Below are 15043 nucleotides of genomic sequence, written 5' to 3' on the forward strand. Positions count from 1 at the left end.
TCCAGCTATTCATGTTGTTCCTTAAATCCAGGTGCTCCTGTACCCTCTAGTGACTGATCCCAGCCACTGCAGAGGCAGCTCCCAACACCTCCGGATCTGAGAGCGCAAACTCAAACCTGAACCAACAGTAAATGTGAGCACAATTTTTTCTAGCTAATGAGTAACAGCGTGGGACAGCACATTGCAGCTGAGGGACACCCGGCAAGGGATTTCAATATACACAGGTGCAGTTTTATAACAACTTTTTCTTTTTTTACCCTTTCTCCAAAGTTTCTGGTGGGGTTCACAGTCAGGAATCAGATGATGAACTCTGTCCTACTGGTGCAGAACAGCCACATCCGCATGGGTTCTACCAGGCATAGAGGCAATGTGATTCTCCAGACTTGGAATAGCTCAGCCTCACACCTGAAACAGGACAGCAGTAATGAAGGAGGGGAAAAAAAAGATATTAAGAAAACAATTAGAAGAGCCTTGTCCCCTAATACAATCCCTGGTGGTAGGGTGAAAGGGAGAAAAGTATCACATATATGTATATATAAATAAATATAAAGAAATAGAAATAAATTAATTTATAAATATATATTCACCAGATAGGCAGTGTCAGCTATAAAGTGATTAATAAGCATCATGTTTGATTCTATGATTCTATATGGTTGGACTTGATGATCCTCAAGGTCTCTTTCAACCTTGACAATTCTATGATTTTGTGTTCCCATGCACCAGTAAGAGGATAATGGTTTTGCACACTGCCATTTTTGTGTACATACACAGGACACGCACTTCAGACTCACATATAGCACAGATCCTCAGCTAGGAAAGGCTGGATTTTTGTCCAGCTCAGCAGTTTAGGTTCTAGTGAGATGGGGAGAGATAAATTCATTTGCATTCCAGGCCATAGCTGTGGGTGTGGACATCAAAAGGCGGGGAAAAGCATCTGCTGAGAAGCAAATGGAAAATTTAGAGCCTCAGAACACAAGAGGAGAAAAAAGGGCTGATAGAAAAACAGCAGAATCAAAACCAGTTTTTTTTAATTATTATTATTATTATTATTATTATTTCTAACTGAAGAAGGGACATTGAGGGGCTGGAGCTTGTCCAGAAGAGGGGATGGAGCTGGGGAAGGGTCTGGAGCACAGCTCTGATGAGGAGCAGCTGAGGGAGGAGCTGGGGAAGCTCAGCCTGGAGAAAAGGAGGCTCAGGAGGGACCTTCTGGCTCTGCACAACTCCCTGACAGGAGGGGACAGCCAGGTGGGGTCGGGCTCTGCTCCCAGGGAACAGGGACAGGACAAGAGGACAGGCCCTCAAGCTAAGCCCGGGGAGGTTTCGGCTGGACATTAGGAAGAATTTCTTCACAGAAATGATGATTAGACGTTAGAATCGGCTGCCGAGGAAGGCGGTGGAATGAGTCACCGTCCCTGGAGGTGTTTAAGGAAAGACTGGACATGGCACCGAGGGCCCCGGTTCAGTTGCCGCGGCGGTACTCGGTCACAGGCTGGATCTGTGATCTCAGAGCTCCTTTCCGACCCAAATGACCCCGCAATTCCGTAATTCCGCCATTCCGTGTGCCGCTCGCGCCGGGCCCGCCCCGCACGCGCTGCGTGACAGCGCCGGGCCCGCCCCCGGGCGGGGCCGGACCCGCAGCTCCGCGGCCCCTCAGGTAACGGCGGCGGCTCCGCGCTCGGGGGGGCCCGGTGCCCTCCGGCCCGCGGCTGGGGGAGCGGGCGCTGCGTGTGGGGAATGGCGGCCTGCGCTCGGCATTCGCGAGTGCCCAGCTCCGGCGGCCGCCGAGCGGGGCCCGGGACGCTTCTCTGTCTGTCTTGTCCGTCCGTGTGTCCGTGTGGCAGCTCCTGCCCTTGGCAGTCCGTTGGGTTCGTCCCCCCAGAGCCCCTCCGGTCCCCAGAGTTTTATGGTGCCGAGTTCTGCGGAGACCCGGGTCAGTAGATGTGCTTAGGCTGTATCGGGGAAGAGCGGTATGAAAAGGCCTCGGAAAAAACACCAAACCACCCGTCATTTATTATTTATTCAGAGCTTGCAGTTAAGGAATTAGAATAATAGAATTATAGATCATACTGAGGTCATTAGTCGTGTAAAATTCAGAAGCAGAAACCTGATTTCACTTGAGAAGGCTTCAATCCATACTTGTCCCTCCCCAGAAGGGGAATTTATGGGCTGTGACTAATTTGGCAGCTGGGGTTCCTATGAGCACAACAGTGTGTTGTCCCTTCATCCTTCAGGTTCCTCTGGAAGAAATCCCCCATCAGGTGGATCTGAGGTAGTCTGTAGCCTCTGAGTCTGTGTTGTTTGCTGAAAAGGGAATTATGTCTCTGGAATGTCAGTTTGTTCTTAGCAGAACTCAAAGCCTGGATTTTAGTTTTGAGAGACATGCAAGTTTGGTGTAACATTTGACTGCCTGAAAGTTGCAGAATCCTAGAATCACAGGGTGGTTTGGGTTGGAAACTCATCTTATTCCAACCCTCTGCCATGCACAGGACACATTTTACCATCTCTGTCCAATCTGGCCTTGGACATTCCCAATGGATGGGGCAGCCAGAGACCCCATTCCATTGTTGCAGTGGTATTCAGATGCTTCTTATACCATAACTTCTTATATTCACTAGGATATTTATGTACTCTGAGTATTAAGATGGAATTACTGGTTACAAATTCATTGTTTTCCAGCTGAATTTCAGTGGTGATTGAGTCTCAAAGGATTGCTGAAAAATGGGAACCTAAAGGGAACTGTCAGGAATATTGGTACAACCCACATGCAGGACTGGGCTAAGCAATGTCTGGTTTTGTGGTTAAATGATGCTGTTGAGCAAAAAGTAGGGAATATTAGCATGAAATTTTAGGTCAGTTACAGACAGGAAAGTTCTGTGTGAGGGTTTTTACAGGGATCTTGCTTTGAGTAGATATCTGAGTTTTCAACAAGAGATTGTTTGGGAAGAACAGGAAGAAACTGGGGCAGGGGTGCACAAACCAATACAATGTGAAATTATGTGTCACATTTTGTCAGATAAGGACATAATAAGGACTGTTAGATGAGGAATACCTGTCATAGCTAGGAGTAGTCAAAATCCTTGAGTCTTGTGATCAGAATTAGAATCACAGAATGGTTTGGGTTGGAAGGGACTTTAAAGGTCGTCTTGTTCCAACTCCCTGCCATGGGCAGGGACACCTTCCACGAGACCAGGTTGCTCAGAGCCCCATCCAACCTGGCCTTGAGCCTTTCCATGGATGGGGCAGCCATAGCTTCTCTGGACCTGTTCCAGGGCCTCAGCCCCCTCACAGTAAATAATCTCTTCCTAATATCTAATCTAGCCCTGCCTTCTGTCAGTTTGAAGCCATTCCCCCTGTCCTGTCACTGCATGCATTTGTAAAATATATTTTAGAGAGTATATAAATACATAAGGAATATTTTAGACATTCATTCTTAAAACTGAATTATGACTTTGGCAATTTCTGCTCAACAGATACCATGTTGCCTCAGAAGAGAGGACAGATATCCTCCAGAGCAGCCATGAGCAGTTACTGTAAAGTCCTGGGAATTTTCTTACTCTTTCTTCAAAGTGCACTGTCTCTCCAGCCAGCCCAGCCCAGAGTGCTGCTGGTGTCTTTTGATGGGTTTCGGTGGGATTACATCTACAGAGTGTCCACTCCCAATTTTCACTATGCCATGAAGAACGGGGTGCACGTCAGGCAGGTCACCAATGTGTTCATAACAAAGACGTACCCCAACCACTACACCCTGGTGACTGGGCTCTATGCAGAGAGCCACGGCATCGTCGCTAACGAGATGTATGACCCTGTCCTGAACGAAACCTTCTCCCTGAACAAAATGAACACCCACAATTCCAAGTTCTGGGAAGAGGCCAGCCCAATATGGGTGACGAACCAGAGGGAAGGACACAGATCTGGTGCCGCTATGTGGCCTGGAACAGATGTGAAAATACATGGAGTCTTGCCTACACATTACATGCCCTACAATGAATCTGTTCCCTTTGAAGACAGGGTAGCAAAGCTCATTGACTGGTTTACATCAGAAGAACCCATAAACTTTGGTCTCCTGTACTGGGAACAGCCTGATGAGATGGGGCACCTTCTGGGCCCAGAAAACCCACTTATGGGAGCAGTAATCAGTGACATTGACAGAAAACTGGGATATCTCATTTCTGAACTGAAGAAAGCGAAGCTGTGGGATGCAATAAATGTCATAGTCACAAGTGATCACGGAATGTCACAGTCGTCCTCAGAAAGGCTCATTGAGCTTGATCAGTACGTGAGCAGAGAGCTCTATGAAGTCATCGACCACACTCCTACAGTAGCCATTTTGCCAAAAGAAGGTAGGAGCTACAGCAGTAATGTTCCCTGAGGAGGTACTTGAGTATCCAGATTTTATAGACCGAGTTGGTGGTAGCAGCACTGATGGCAGTAGGCCATCAGCCTTGAACAAGGAGTACTTGCAAGATCCCTTTGTTCTTCTTGCGGGCTCTGTCAAAAGCCTGGATTAACTTCCAGAAAAGAAAAGAGAGCAAATCTGTTTGCTGCTGACTAATATTGCCAAGGATCCTTTAGTCCTTTTGAGAAGTAAGATAATCTAATGGCATTATCAAGGCTGAATGGTTCTCAAGATAGATAACACCTGAATGTTACATATCTTGCCTTTCATCAAGATGATGAAGCCATAGTGGAAGAATTAGTTTTCTAACTTGAACAGTAAACTGAGAACAGATGGGGATCTTTGATAAAAAGAAAGCCTGTGTTGGCTATTTGATTAGCTGCCAGCTATTGTAGTTCACTTGAGTTTTTTCCCCTGTCATGCTGAACAGCCAGCCAGTTACATTCATACCATTTTTATTGTGATAAATATGGGCAAGAATAGTGTTAGAATTGAAATCTGAAATCTGGTTGCAGTCACCGAAGGGTTGCTGAGGTGACAGGTGTATGTTTAGTGTCGCTAATGCATCTGCTTTTTATTTTCATCATCAAGTACTGTAAACCACTTAGTGCAAAAGTGTTAACTTGGAAAATAACACCCCTGCCCACACACCCACACACAAAAAAAAAAAAAAAAAAAAAAAGAAGCTAATTTAGAAGCTGAATTTTAAGGTGGTCTTCTGGAAAGGTGTTTTTTAAGAATTCTGTAACATTTGTATCACTAATGGATAGATAGCACTTTGTGTTTAATGCCCAGTCAGGGAGAGTGTTTTGCAGAATGTGCAAGATTCTTTAAGTTCTTTGTTCTTTAAGTGCAAGAACAAATGTGACTTGTCATTTTTAATTTGAAGAATACTCCGGACTAAAATGTGAGTATGCCCAAACTGGATGGTCTCTGCTGCCTGAGCAGTCAGGCCCTGTAGGTGGGTGCTGTTTCTCTCTGTGGTGATAAAAGAGCCACATTTGGGAGCTTCATCCCCATAGAGGCAAACAGGTTGCCCAAGATGTTCTCATTAGCAAATAAAGAAGCTGTAAAAGTAAACTTCAGTGCTGAAACCTCCCTAATGCAGTGACGGAGAACTTTAAGATGCGTAACTTGATTCTCCTGTCTGCTAAATGCTGATAAGAAACAGTATCTCTGCTGCAATTAGATGACAGAATAGTAAGAAAGCCATTTCAGTGGATTTCAGAAACAGCTTGGATTTGATTTTTGCCCAGAGATTCAGGTATTTATTACAGTACCAATAAACAAGAATTAGTTTTGAGCACTGCTAAAATTCTTTCCTTCAGTGGTTCCAGATGTGATTTTTATTATAAAGCAATGAGTTTCACTGTCAGTTCAGGTATGAGCTAATATATGCTTAAGTATATAACACCGATTCTTCACCTGTTATTCAACTGGTCTTTCTTAAACCAAGGGAATAGTAAAACTTAGTGAGATTGAGAAAAAGTTTGAATGCTTAAAAATGCAACGATTTCTTTTAACTGCTTGGCTGTGTATTGCTTCCCCAAGAGATGGATTAAAGCTGTTATTTAACCATGCTGCTATATTAGTGTGTGTGGGGAACTAGTTAGATGTTCACAAAGAAGATACTTGTACCACAGCTGGTGATGCTGACCGTTTTCTTGCATTTAATATAAATATATTAATTCACATAATTAATATAAAATCAAGTTTGCTATATTTGGGGCTTGTCCTCCCTGCCATCCCACATAGAAGCTGACATAGCATAATTAACTTTATTACTAATATAGTCCTAGAAATGCTGCATTAGAGTCCCTCATCTTGTTGCTGTAACTATCTCTGATACCTTTACTTTTGCTGCTTCATCTTGACCTTTGTTTTGTTTCTTAATTTAGTGATTCAATTTTTTTTGTGCCAGTTTGAGATAAGGAACATTAATGTTTCCTTCAGAATGTATACAGTAAAGTATTTTTCTTCAGAATTTCTATACTGGATTCTAGGAACTGAGGGGGAAAAGCAAGATGGGTTCTTTAGAAACATTGGCCACTTTCTCCCAATTTTTTCTCACTCATTTAACACTCCATGGATACTGGAAATGGCAGTCTGAGAGGGGCCTGCAGACACACTGTGCATTCAGCTGCATATGCCACACAAATACTTACCTAAGTCACAGTGCTCAGGGATTTGGTGTGTCACTGGAGTCTGTTGTGTGCACTCCATGGCTCTCAACAGGAGTCTGGCCTTAAGTGGAGGTGGGGAATGAAATTTGGTCAGATGTCAATTCCTGAACTTGCTTTTGTGTCCCTGGCTGTCTGTTCTGGTTCCTCCATTCTGTGCACTGGTGTTCCAGCCAGTTTGATGAACTGCTGGTGGCTCTTCAGTGGCTTTTACTGGAAAGGCAAGCTCAGAAATTGGACATAAGCAAATAAAGAATTGGGAGTGGAAAATACCTATTTATTCAGTGTTACTAGAGCTCTTGAGGGTTTGTGCTCACTGTGACTAGGGAAGGGAAAGGGAGCAAAAAAATATGGAAAAATACAGAGGAGTAGGCTCATGCTGTTGGCTGTTATTGACTAATAAAGGAAAGCAACAAACTGCTTTTAAAATACATGAAAAGTGTCACTTGTCACAGACAGCTAGGTGACAGAATTTGTCCTGAATGCAGCCATTACCTCACAGACACATTTAGGAGCTGTCTTCTTGCTTTCAGGATTTACATAGAGCTGGGAGGGTTTGGTTCCTTTTCCAGGAGACAACTGAGTGCTTTCTAACTCATTCCTGTGAGAAGTTTACATTCTGATAAGTGTGAAATGAGGGATTTTTTTTCTAAAATTAGCAAGGTTGTTATTGCTTGGGAACAGGCTGTGAAGTCTGGTGCTGAGGGGGATCTTAACGTGACTGAAGGTTTGGATTTCTCACAGGGACTTCTGTGCACACACTGTTATCTCTTACAGTTATAACTTGCTTCTGGGAAAGTGCATTTTGCCCTCTTCCTTCAGCTGTATTTTAACTACTGATGAGTTCAGTAAACACACTGGTATGTTTAATTTTTGTCTCGTCTCTTGTTTGTTTGAAGGCAAACTGGATGAAGTATATGAAGCTTTGGCCAACGCTCATCCCAACATGACTGTATATAAAAAGGAGCAGATTCCAGATAGATTTCATTACAAACACAACAGTAAAATTCAGCCTATCTTAGCAGTGGCTGATAAAGGATGGGAAATTGTACATAACAAGACTGAAGGTTTTCTAAGTAAGTATTCTGTCTTTATAACATTTTGCTGTATCTTCCAAGGCAGGGACCATACATGGTACTTTCTCTCCTAGTATCAACAACCAGTGTTCATTTTTAATTTCTTCTAAGGCTGGAAGGGAAAGCTTAAGTGTGTGAAATTTATATTTTTTTCCCCTGATGGGATGGGAAGCACCCTACTGTTAAGGGAGGAGGATCTGCACTTACTGTTTCTTTAAACATTAAACTAACTGAGATAAGACAAATCACCTGTTTTTAGTGGCCCCATGCTTGAGGTCTTTCAGGATGTAGCAAACCAACAAGCACTTCCTGAGAGATTAAAAAAGAAAGTTGTAACTGAATGTGTTGAGTAGAGGGTAAATAGGGTTGTTTTACTATGTTTTACTTATTTACTGGTGAAGGCTTGGGTTGGGTTGGAAAATACAAGAACATTTTCTGAGAGTTCTCAGCTTGTGTGGGTGCTACACTGAGAGTAAACTCATTCTATTGCTACAAAGTCTTTGGATATTGTGTTACTGCACACCAGTGATTTTCATTTGCCTTGGAGGAAAAAATGTATTGTAGGTGATTTGAAGGAATAAAACTCCCAACACTTTCAAGTTCCTCACCTTGTAGTTTTGAAATTTATTACAGGTAGCATGGAGACAGTGAACTGTAACTTCTTGGTAACCTAAAACACAGGTGTCATATGGTCAATTCTTACATTTCTAAAGGAGAACCTTTTGAACTTTGCTGCTGGTTATGAATCTGACGGGTGTTACCAGCAAGACTTAATAACATTTTCAGTAGCTGCTGAGTTTCTTGTTCCTGTGTGTTTGACACATTCCTAGGTTTTAATGTCCCTGCCAGCAATGGGCACTGGGCACCCACCAGTTCTTCTTCCTTGTTGAGGAGTTGATAGTGCATGAAATTGTCAGTGTCTCTTTGGAATCACACCAACAGTCTGACTCTACATGTTTTTATTTAATTTTCCTTAAGAGTTCTGGACCAGTTGCAAAGTTGGAGCTTTTCCTTGAGAAAAATCAAGGAATTTTGGGTGTACACAGTGGGCCATTGATAATGCTGTTAAATGCCATATGAGCTCACTTTTTTTTCCCCCTCTTTGTAAATAATGCTCTCCATTGTGGGTTTTTTAGGTATTTTCCCTTTGTAGTTCTGAGACTTGCTATGTGCTAGGAGACATTTGTGCTGCCAATCAAAACAGTTCTTTTAAACCTCTATAAGAATGGCTGTGCCTTTTCTGCATTCTGCTAATTTTAGGAAAACGTTCAATGCTTGTTTTGCGACTTTGGGATGTTGACCTTTATCTATCTTTTATTTCTAGTTGGCAATCATGGATATGACAACACTGAACCAGAAATGCATCCCATTTTTTTGGCAGTTGGGCCAGCTTTCAGAAAGAACACCACCAAACAATTCATGAATGCTACGGACTTGTACCCCTTACTGTGCCATCTGCTTGGCATCAGCCCACTGCCCAACAATGGTTCCTTCAATGCTGTGAAGGATATACTTGCTGAGAAAGTTCCTGGAGCCCGTGGAGCAGATTCCTACTCCACTGTTGTAGGAGTCTTCCTGGGCAGCCTGCTCGTTCTGGTTTTCACTGCAGTTTTTGTTAAGCATTTTGTCCTTGCCCAAGCAAATTCCATGCAAATCCGACACACTGAAGCTGCCCAGCCACTGCTGCAAGATTAATAACACCTGGGATTATTTCCTGCTTGAGGCTTAAAATAAGCCTATCAAAAGAAAATAAACAATGGAGGTGGATCAGCATGAGTATGTGGAGTGAAAGGAGATGGATGCTGATCCATTGGTACTCTGGGGCGTGAACAGACCAGGGATGGAGAGAGAGCATATTCCTGTTTCACCCTGCAGCCACTTCATCTTCCAGGGCTTGAAGATATCCTAGGTAAATCTGGGAAGCTCTGTGTGTATATAGACCTGTAGTGACAATAGACCTCAAATACCTTATTATGGCTATTTTTAGGGAAATAACGTCAACTGGGTTGCTCTTCACAGACTATTAATGGTAATTTCATTTCCCACCCTCTTTTTTGTTTTATTCTTTGAGGATTTTTTGAGTCTCTTTGATTTTAACAAGTCACTGAATGGTACTTAACTTCTTTGTTAGTATTTTTCTTCCCTGCCCAAGGAAGCTTTTGCATGGATCACCATTACAGATAACTTGATTAAGGGTTAAATCCTTCAGGAAAGAACATTATTATTCAGCTAGGTCATGCAGTGCTAGGTGTCTAAATTTAGAGCTACATATATTTCTTCAAATTCCTGTCTTAACTATAGACCCAAAATACAAATCTTAAGTGGTATTGCCTTTAGCAATCAGCATTAAACTGCTTGATTCTTAATGTTTTAAAAATTAATTTAAGTAAATGTAGGTTTTTACCACTTTAGATACGATTTCAGATAAATGTAGGTCTTTACTTTTTCTGTTTCCTGTACACTGCACTAAATTTTCTAGGACTTCCATGCAGCTGTCAGGATAAAGACATGTACAAGCACCACAGCTGTATATCCAAATGGAGTCTTCTATTTCTGTGGTACTAAGGGAGGTGAATAAGTTAAGGAACAAGGATGCTCCAGCTGGTTTCAGAGTGTTGTCAGTCTTGTCCCTGGTCTGCTACTGAAGATTCTGAGTTTGACTTGTGTCTTGTGCTTTGTCTGCTCTGTCTGGGTGGGTCTTGGAATGGGATGATCAGGATTACAGTTGCAGTTTAAGGGGCAGCTATATAAATCTTAAGCCATATGTGTTCTTAAATCTGAAAAAGCACATTTTAATAATTAAAAAAAAAGGTGTAGGACTGGAGTTTATTTTTCCAGAGGAAAACTTCTGTCAGGGAAAAATATTAGTCCTGAATCAACAAAGGCACATATTCTTTTGCTTGTGGCAATAAATCTTGCTAGTGTAGTTGTGGGGTTTTTTTGTGACCTCACTTAAATGGTGAGAATCTGCTGACTAAAGTTTGTATGAAAAACATTCTGTAGTTGTTGAGAAAAGTTATCTAATATCAGACTTCTCCCCTTCTCCCAGTGAGATGATAGATAGTACTTCTCAGCACTTTGTTGCTGAGTACAATGCCTGAAGGAGAAAGAAACTTTCAAAATTAGTAAAGTAGCAGATTAGGTATTTTTAAATGCAATTTATGTCTGTATCCACACCCCCCAGCAGAGGACAAGGATGTAAATGTGCTCTGCCAAATCAAGGGTGTAACTGACAGGCAGTACTGCAAGGCGAGGGCTGGGGTACAAAATTCCTTTTGCTGGGCTAAATTCCAGACTCAATGAAGGTCTGTTGTGCTCCTCTGTGATGGCAGGGACACTCACTTGGCACCAAGCTGCCTTGCAGACAGATGTGGACATTTCCAGAGGCCACATTTGGGTGCAGCGAATGCTTCCAAGGGAAGGCAATGAAATAGCCCAACTTAAGGGTTATGCTGAAAGTTCAGCTGTAACATTAACTTTAGGAAAGCAGAAAAAAATGCAAGTCTGAAAAAAAGCCCTTGATTCGGGGGATGTGTATGAAATCCTGTCAACTCCAGATGACTCAGTGCTGTTACTGTGCTGTGAACTGCCTTGTTTTCTTGCACTGCCATTTTCTTAAGAAAAAAATGAAGGAAAAGGTCTGTAAGGCTGGTTCTTAGTGCAGCTAGCCATCAGCTGTGCCTGAAGTTGAATTTGCTGGCACAGGTAAAACTGAGTGCTGCAGAGGCTCCAGCTGAACCACAGCAGTAACGTGTTCACAGCAGTTTTCAGAGACCTCAAGTCTGAGCACAAAACCCAGACCTCTGAGTTGTTACTAATCCCCTCCAAAAAGTGGATGGCACACAGCAAAGGGATGCACTGAGTCAACCTTTTCTTGCTTATTTGCAGCTTAAAGATGAATTGTAGCACAAATGGACTGTGTGTTTAAAAGGAGATCTGCAGGCTTTGTTAAGGCAGTAACAGTGACAACAATGCCATAACCCTCACCTGTAGCTTCTGCACTTTGGAACATGTTGCTGTAGTAGAAATTCTTCTTATTGCAGTAATTTCATAGCAGTGATCATGGCAGATGTAAAAATAACTGGGTTGTAATCTCAGAGCATTTCCTTAAACCCCACTTTAATTGTGGCAAGCATAGTTCTATCATCAGCCAAAGTGACCCTTGATTTTAAGGAGGGGGCAGTTTGTGTTGATCAGTCATTTGGGACTTAGATTTACTTGCCCAAATGGGAAACAAGGATAGAGCAGTAGGTTTCCTCCAACAAAGGGTTTGGGAACAATAATACTCAGAATGGGCTGGGGACATGAATGTGAGAATTGTTGATGTCATTGTTCTGTATTGCACTGTGAGGCCCTTCTTTGAGGAGGGCAAAATAAAACTTTGTAAAAAAAAAATTAAGGGAATCTTGTAGCATTTGGGTATTTCAGATTAGGGTCAAACATTTCATTTATTCTTAAGTGTATTTGCAGGTAGCTCTTGGGTAGTTCCTTTTTAGGACATTTGCCCAACTGTTTTAAGTTAGCTTAATGGGAGTGAGCTTAATGAAATTGAAAGCACAGATGATGCCACTGGAGAAAAACAGCTATTTTTTCTCTGATGTGACATTTTGTCAGACACCTTTTTGGGTGGCGGGGGACATGGGATTTGGTTTCTCTGTATATGAGACTTTCTATGATGTACAAACAAGTTTATTGGAAGGAGAATTTGAGTAGACTGTGTACTGCTTGTAATTTAAACTTGGAAACCAAGAATGATGCATGGTATGTTTCATTACTGACCTGTGGAGCATTCAGATGTCAAATGTTTTCTTTGTTTCTTCTTGTTTGGAAATGCTGAAGTTAAAATACATCCTTGCTATAATGCTGTCAAGCATGGAGTGCTGGCTTCATTTAAAACACTTCAGGAAAACAAAGTTGAACTGGGGGGAGATTGTTGGGGGAGAATGTTTTCAACTTGTATGCATCCCAGATATTCTCTGGACTCTGCAAAGTGTATGCCTTTTTTAAAAATAACTGAAAGTGTGATAGAACTTTGGAATTTTAGGTCACAGTTCTTATGTAACAGACTTCTTGATTCCCACCTTGCTGCCATATATGGAAGAAACAGCTATCGGTTACCAATAGTGGGAATCCAGTTTCTTTAACTGAAAAAAAAAAATCTTCCAGACTTGGTCAAAAGCTGCAGGAATGCTGCTACAAGAAATACACTCTCAAAAAAAAAACCAAACAAACAAACAAACAAAAAAAAACCAAAAAAAAACCCCAGAAAAATTAGATTCATTAAATCACTTAGATTAGAAAAGACCTTTAAGATCATCCAGTTCAACCATTAACCCAGAATTGCCAAGCCTGTTGTAAGATGAAATGTTGTGCAAATTGACTTTTCATACAATCACAGAATAGTTTGGGTTGGAGGGGACCTTAAAGATCAGCTCATTTCAACACCCCTCCCTCCCCCACCCCCGACCTCTATTAGAAATGTGAACAGGACAGTCTTGACCTGCATGTGGGAGAAGGACAAACATTCAGTGGTTAGGTCCTGTTCTGTGAAATGGAAATTTAACAGGTTTACTTCCCAGTTTTCTTCCCTTCTTAAATAATGCCATGGATGCTGTCTTGACCATATCTATGCTGCTTTACAAACCTTTGGTGGCATGTTTGCCCTACAGTAAAGGTGACATAAGCATTTATTAGATAGTAAACTACAGAAATTGTTGCAAGCACGTGAAAATAATAAATTCAATAGTGGTATCAGCCTTTCCATAATGAAATCCTAATCTGAATTCTATTAACAAACCTCCATTACTGGTTTTTTGCAGTAAAAGATGCTGCCATGCATGTTAGAGCAAACATCTGTCCCTGTGGCCTGGTCCTTGGAGGTACACAAAGTTGGTTTATTTTCATAGGCAGTGTGCAGGCAGGAAGTTACTGAAAGCAGTGTTTCAGAGCTGTAGTCAGGTGAAATCACCTTAATTCTGGAACTGTTTCCATGATGCCAATGCCCAAAAAGCACGGGACCCCGGAGAGGTGGACATTCTAGCATTGCTGTACTCAGTGTGGAGAGTTCCTGTATGGAGGCAGTCAGTCTAACATCAGCCTTCAGTGCTGGGAAGTGTCACTAAATATCCCCTATTCCTCTCTAAACTGCAGGAACTTTTCCCTGAATTAACCTGCCCTGTGTGACCTTTGCTGAGTTGTGTCTATTTAGCATGTCATTAAATGTTGCCACAAACTACTGTCCCTTTATTGCAGCCTTGAGAAAGAACAAGCCACAGTTTTGCTGTTCTTGTTCTGAACTGGCTGCCCAAAAGGAAATCAGCTACTGGCTTTCATGAGAATTACTTCACACAAACCAGAATGAGGCAGTGGAAATGTTTTGTCATGTTTAAAGCTCTATTTTTAAAAAATAATCATCCTTAAATAAATCAACTGCATGTCTTAAAGACAGAAAGATGTCTTTTCTAGATTCTGTTGATTAGTACATGATCTGTATGAAACTGGATGTACAAGAGCTACTGTGAAACCTTTTGTGCCAAGAAGAACACTCAGCACCCTTACAGACCACACCACATCTTTGGAAAAGAAAATAATCAGCAGTGCAACTGGAATATAATTTATCCTACTTAACACCTATATTCCCTCTTTAAACCCTTTCCACAGTGGCACTCTCCCATCTTCATGCTAAAGGGAGGAGGAACAGAGGGTGATAAGGATTTCTACCAGACACAGCCACTTGCTGATTTCACAGCAGCTCAGTACCTGTAGCAGTTCCCATCAGAAGGGGCTGCCTAGAGCTAGGAGGAGAAATGCATTTAGACCTTGACTTCCCCAGCTGTAGCAATATTGCTATTTCAGATCAGAGTTCTGCTATCGTGATTCAATCAGCATTTACAGTTCTGGTCACCAAAGCCTTGCTGCTACCTTTGCTGCCTGCCTGGGAGGGGATTCACAGAGGAACTGAGAGCACATCAACCGCATGCTGTGTGACAGCTGCTGGGGGGAAGGAACAGAGTGGAGAAAATCAGTTTTAGCTTCTAGAAAAAAACCCAAAATTCACAATGACACGAGGACACGATGTCTGCCAGAAAGGTAAACTCAGTCAAGCCTTTCCAAACAAAGATGATGCAAAGCATCTCCAGTAATTCTCTGACTGACCCTCTGAGGATCCCACTCTGGATTACCAGAATTACAAGAACCTAACAAAACTCTAACACAGGAATTCAAGCATCCTCCTTTTTATGGCATATCTAAACCTAGGTTCTACCCTGAAACACATTCTCTTTGTAGTTACTCATTAACCTGATGTCTTGGTGTATGTAATAATTAATTTAAATATGGAGGATGAGGAAGTGACTCCATGTTCAGTCCAGCTACTGCTCTAGAATATC

At 42.1% G+C, this 15043-nt stretch overlaps 1 protein-coding gene across 3 annotated transcripts; it reads left to right on the forward strand.

Moving 5' to 3' along the window:
- Positions 1-125: 125 nt before the first annotated feature.
- On the forward strand, positions 126-12525 carry ENPP5 (ectonucleotide pyrophosphatase/phosphodiesterase family member 5). Of its 3 annotated transcripts, none has more exons than XM_088053414.1 (4): positions 126-224; positions 3474-4343; positions 7479-7655; positions 8980-12525. In XM_088053414.1, exons 2-4 carry the CDS (start codon positions 3479-3481, stop codon positions 9348-9350), a joined length of 1413 nt encoding a protein of 470 aa, XP_087909540.1. In that variant the 5' UTR covers positions 126-224; positions 3474-3478; the 3' UTR covers positions 9351-12525. The 3 variants fall into 3 exon arrangements, with proteins under 3 accessions (XP_087909540.1, XP_005528821.1, XP_014113129.1); XM_005528764.3 differs by lacking the exon at positions 126-224 and adding an exon at positions 1571-1657; XM_014257654.2 differs by lacking the exon at positions 126-224 and adding an exon at positions 1793-1933.
- The last annotated feature ends 2518 nt before the right edge of the window (positions 12526-15043 follow it).

This window comes from Pseudopodoces humilis, chromosome 3 (assembly GCF_049639895.1).
Source record: "Pseudopodoces humilis isolate 2021_Gansu_Grassland_sample_001 chromosome 3, ASM4963989v1, whole genome shotgun sequence".
Lineage (NCBI taxonomy): Eukaryota > Metazoa > Chordata > Aves > Passeriformes > Paridae > Pseudopodoces > Pseudopodoces humilis.

Bases quoted from the DNA above. Each gene is read 5' to 3' on its own strand.
- ENPP5 (XM_088053414.1), top strand. From the start codon at position 3,479: ATGTTGCCTCAGAAGAGAGGACAGATATCCTCCAGAGCAGCCATGAGC. The intron at 4,344-7,478 runs GTAGGAGCTACA...GTTTGTTTGAAG, and splicing joins AGCCATTTTGCCAAAAGAAG to GCAAACTGGATGAAGTATAT. The intron at 7,656-8,979 runs GTAAGTATTCTG...TTTTATTTCTAG, and splicing joins CAAGACTGAAGGTTTTCTAA to TTGGCAATCATGGATATGAC.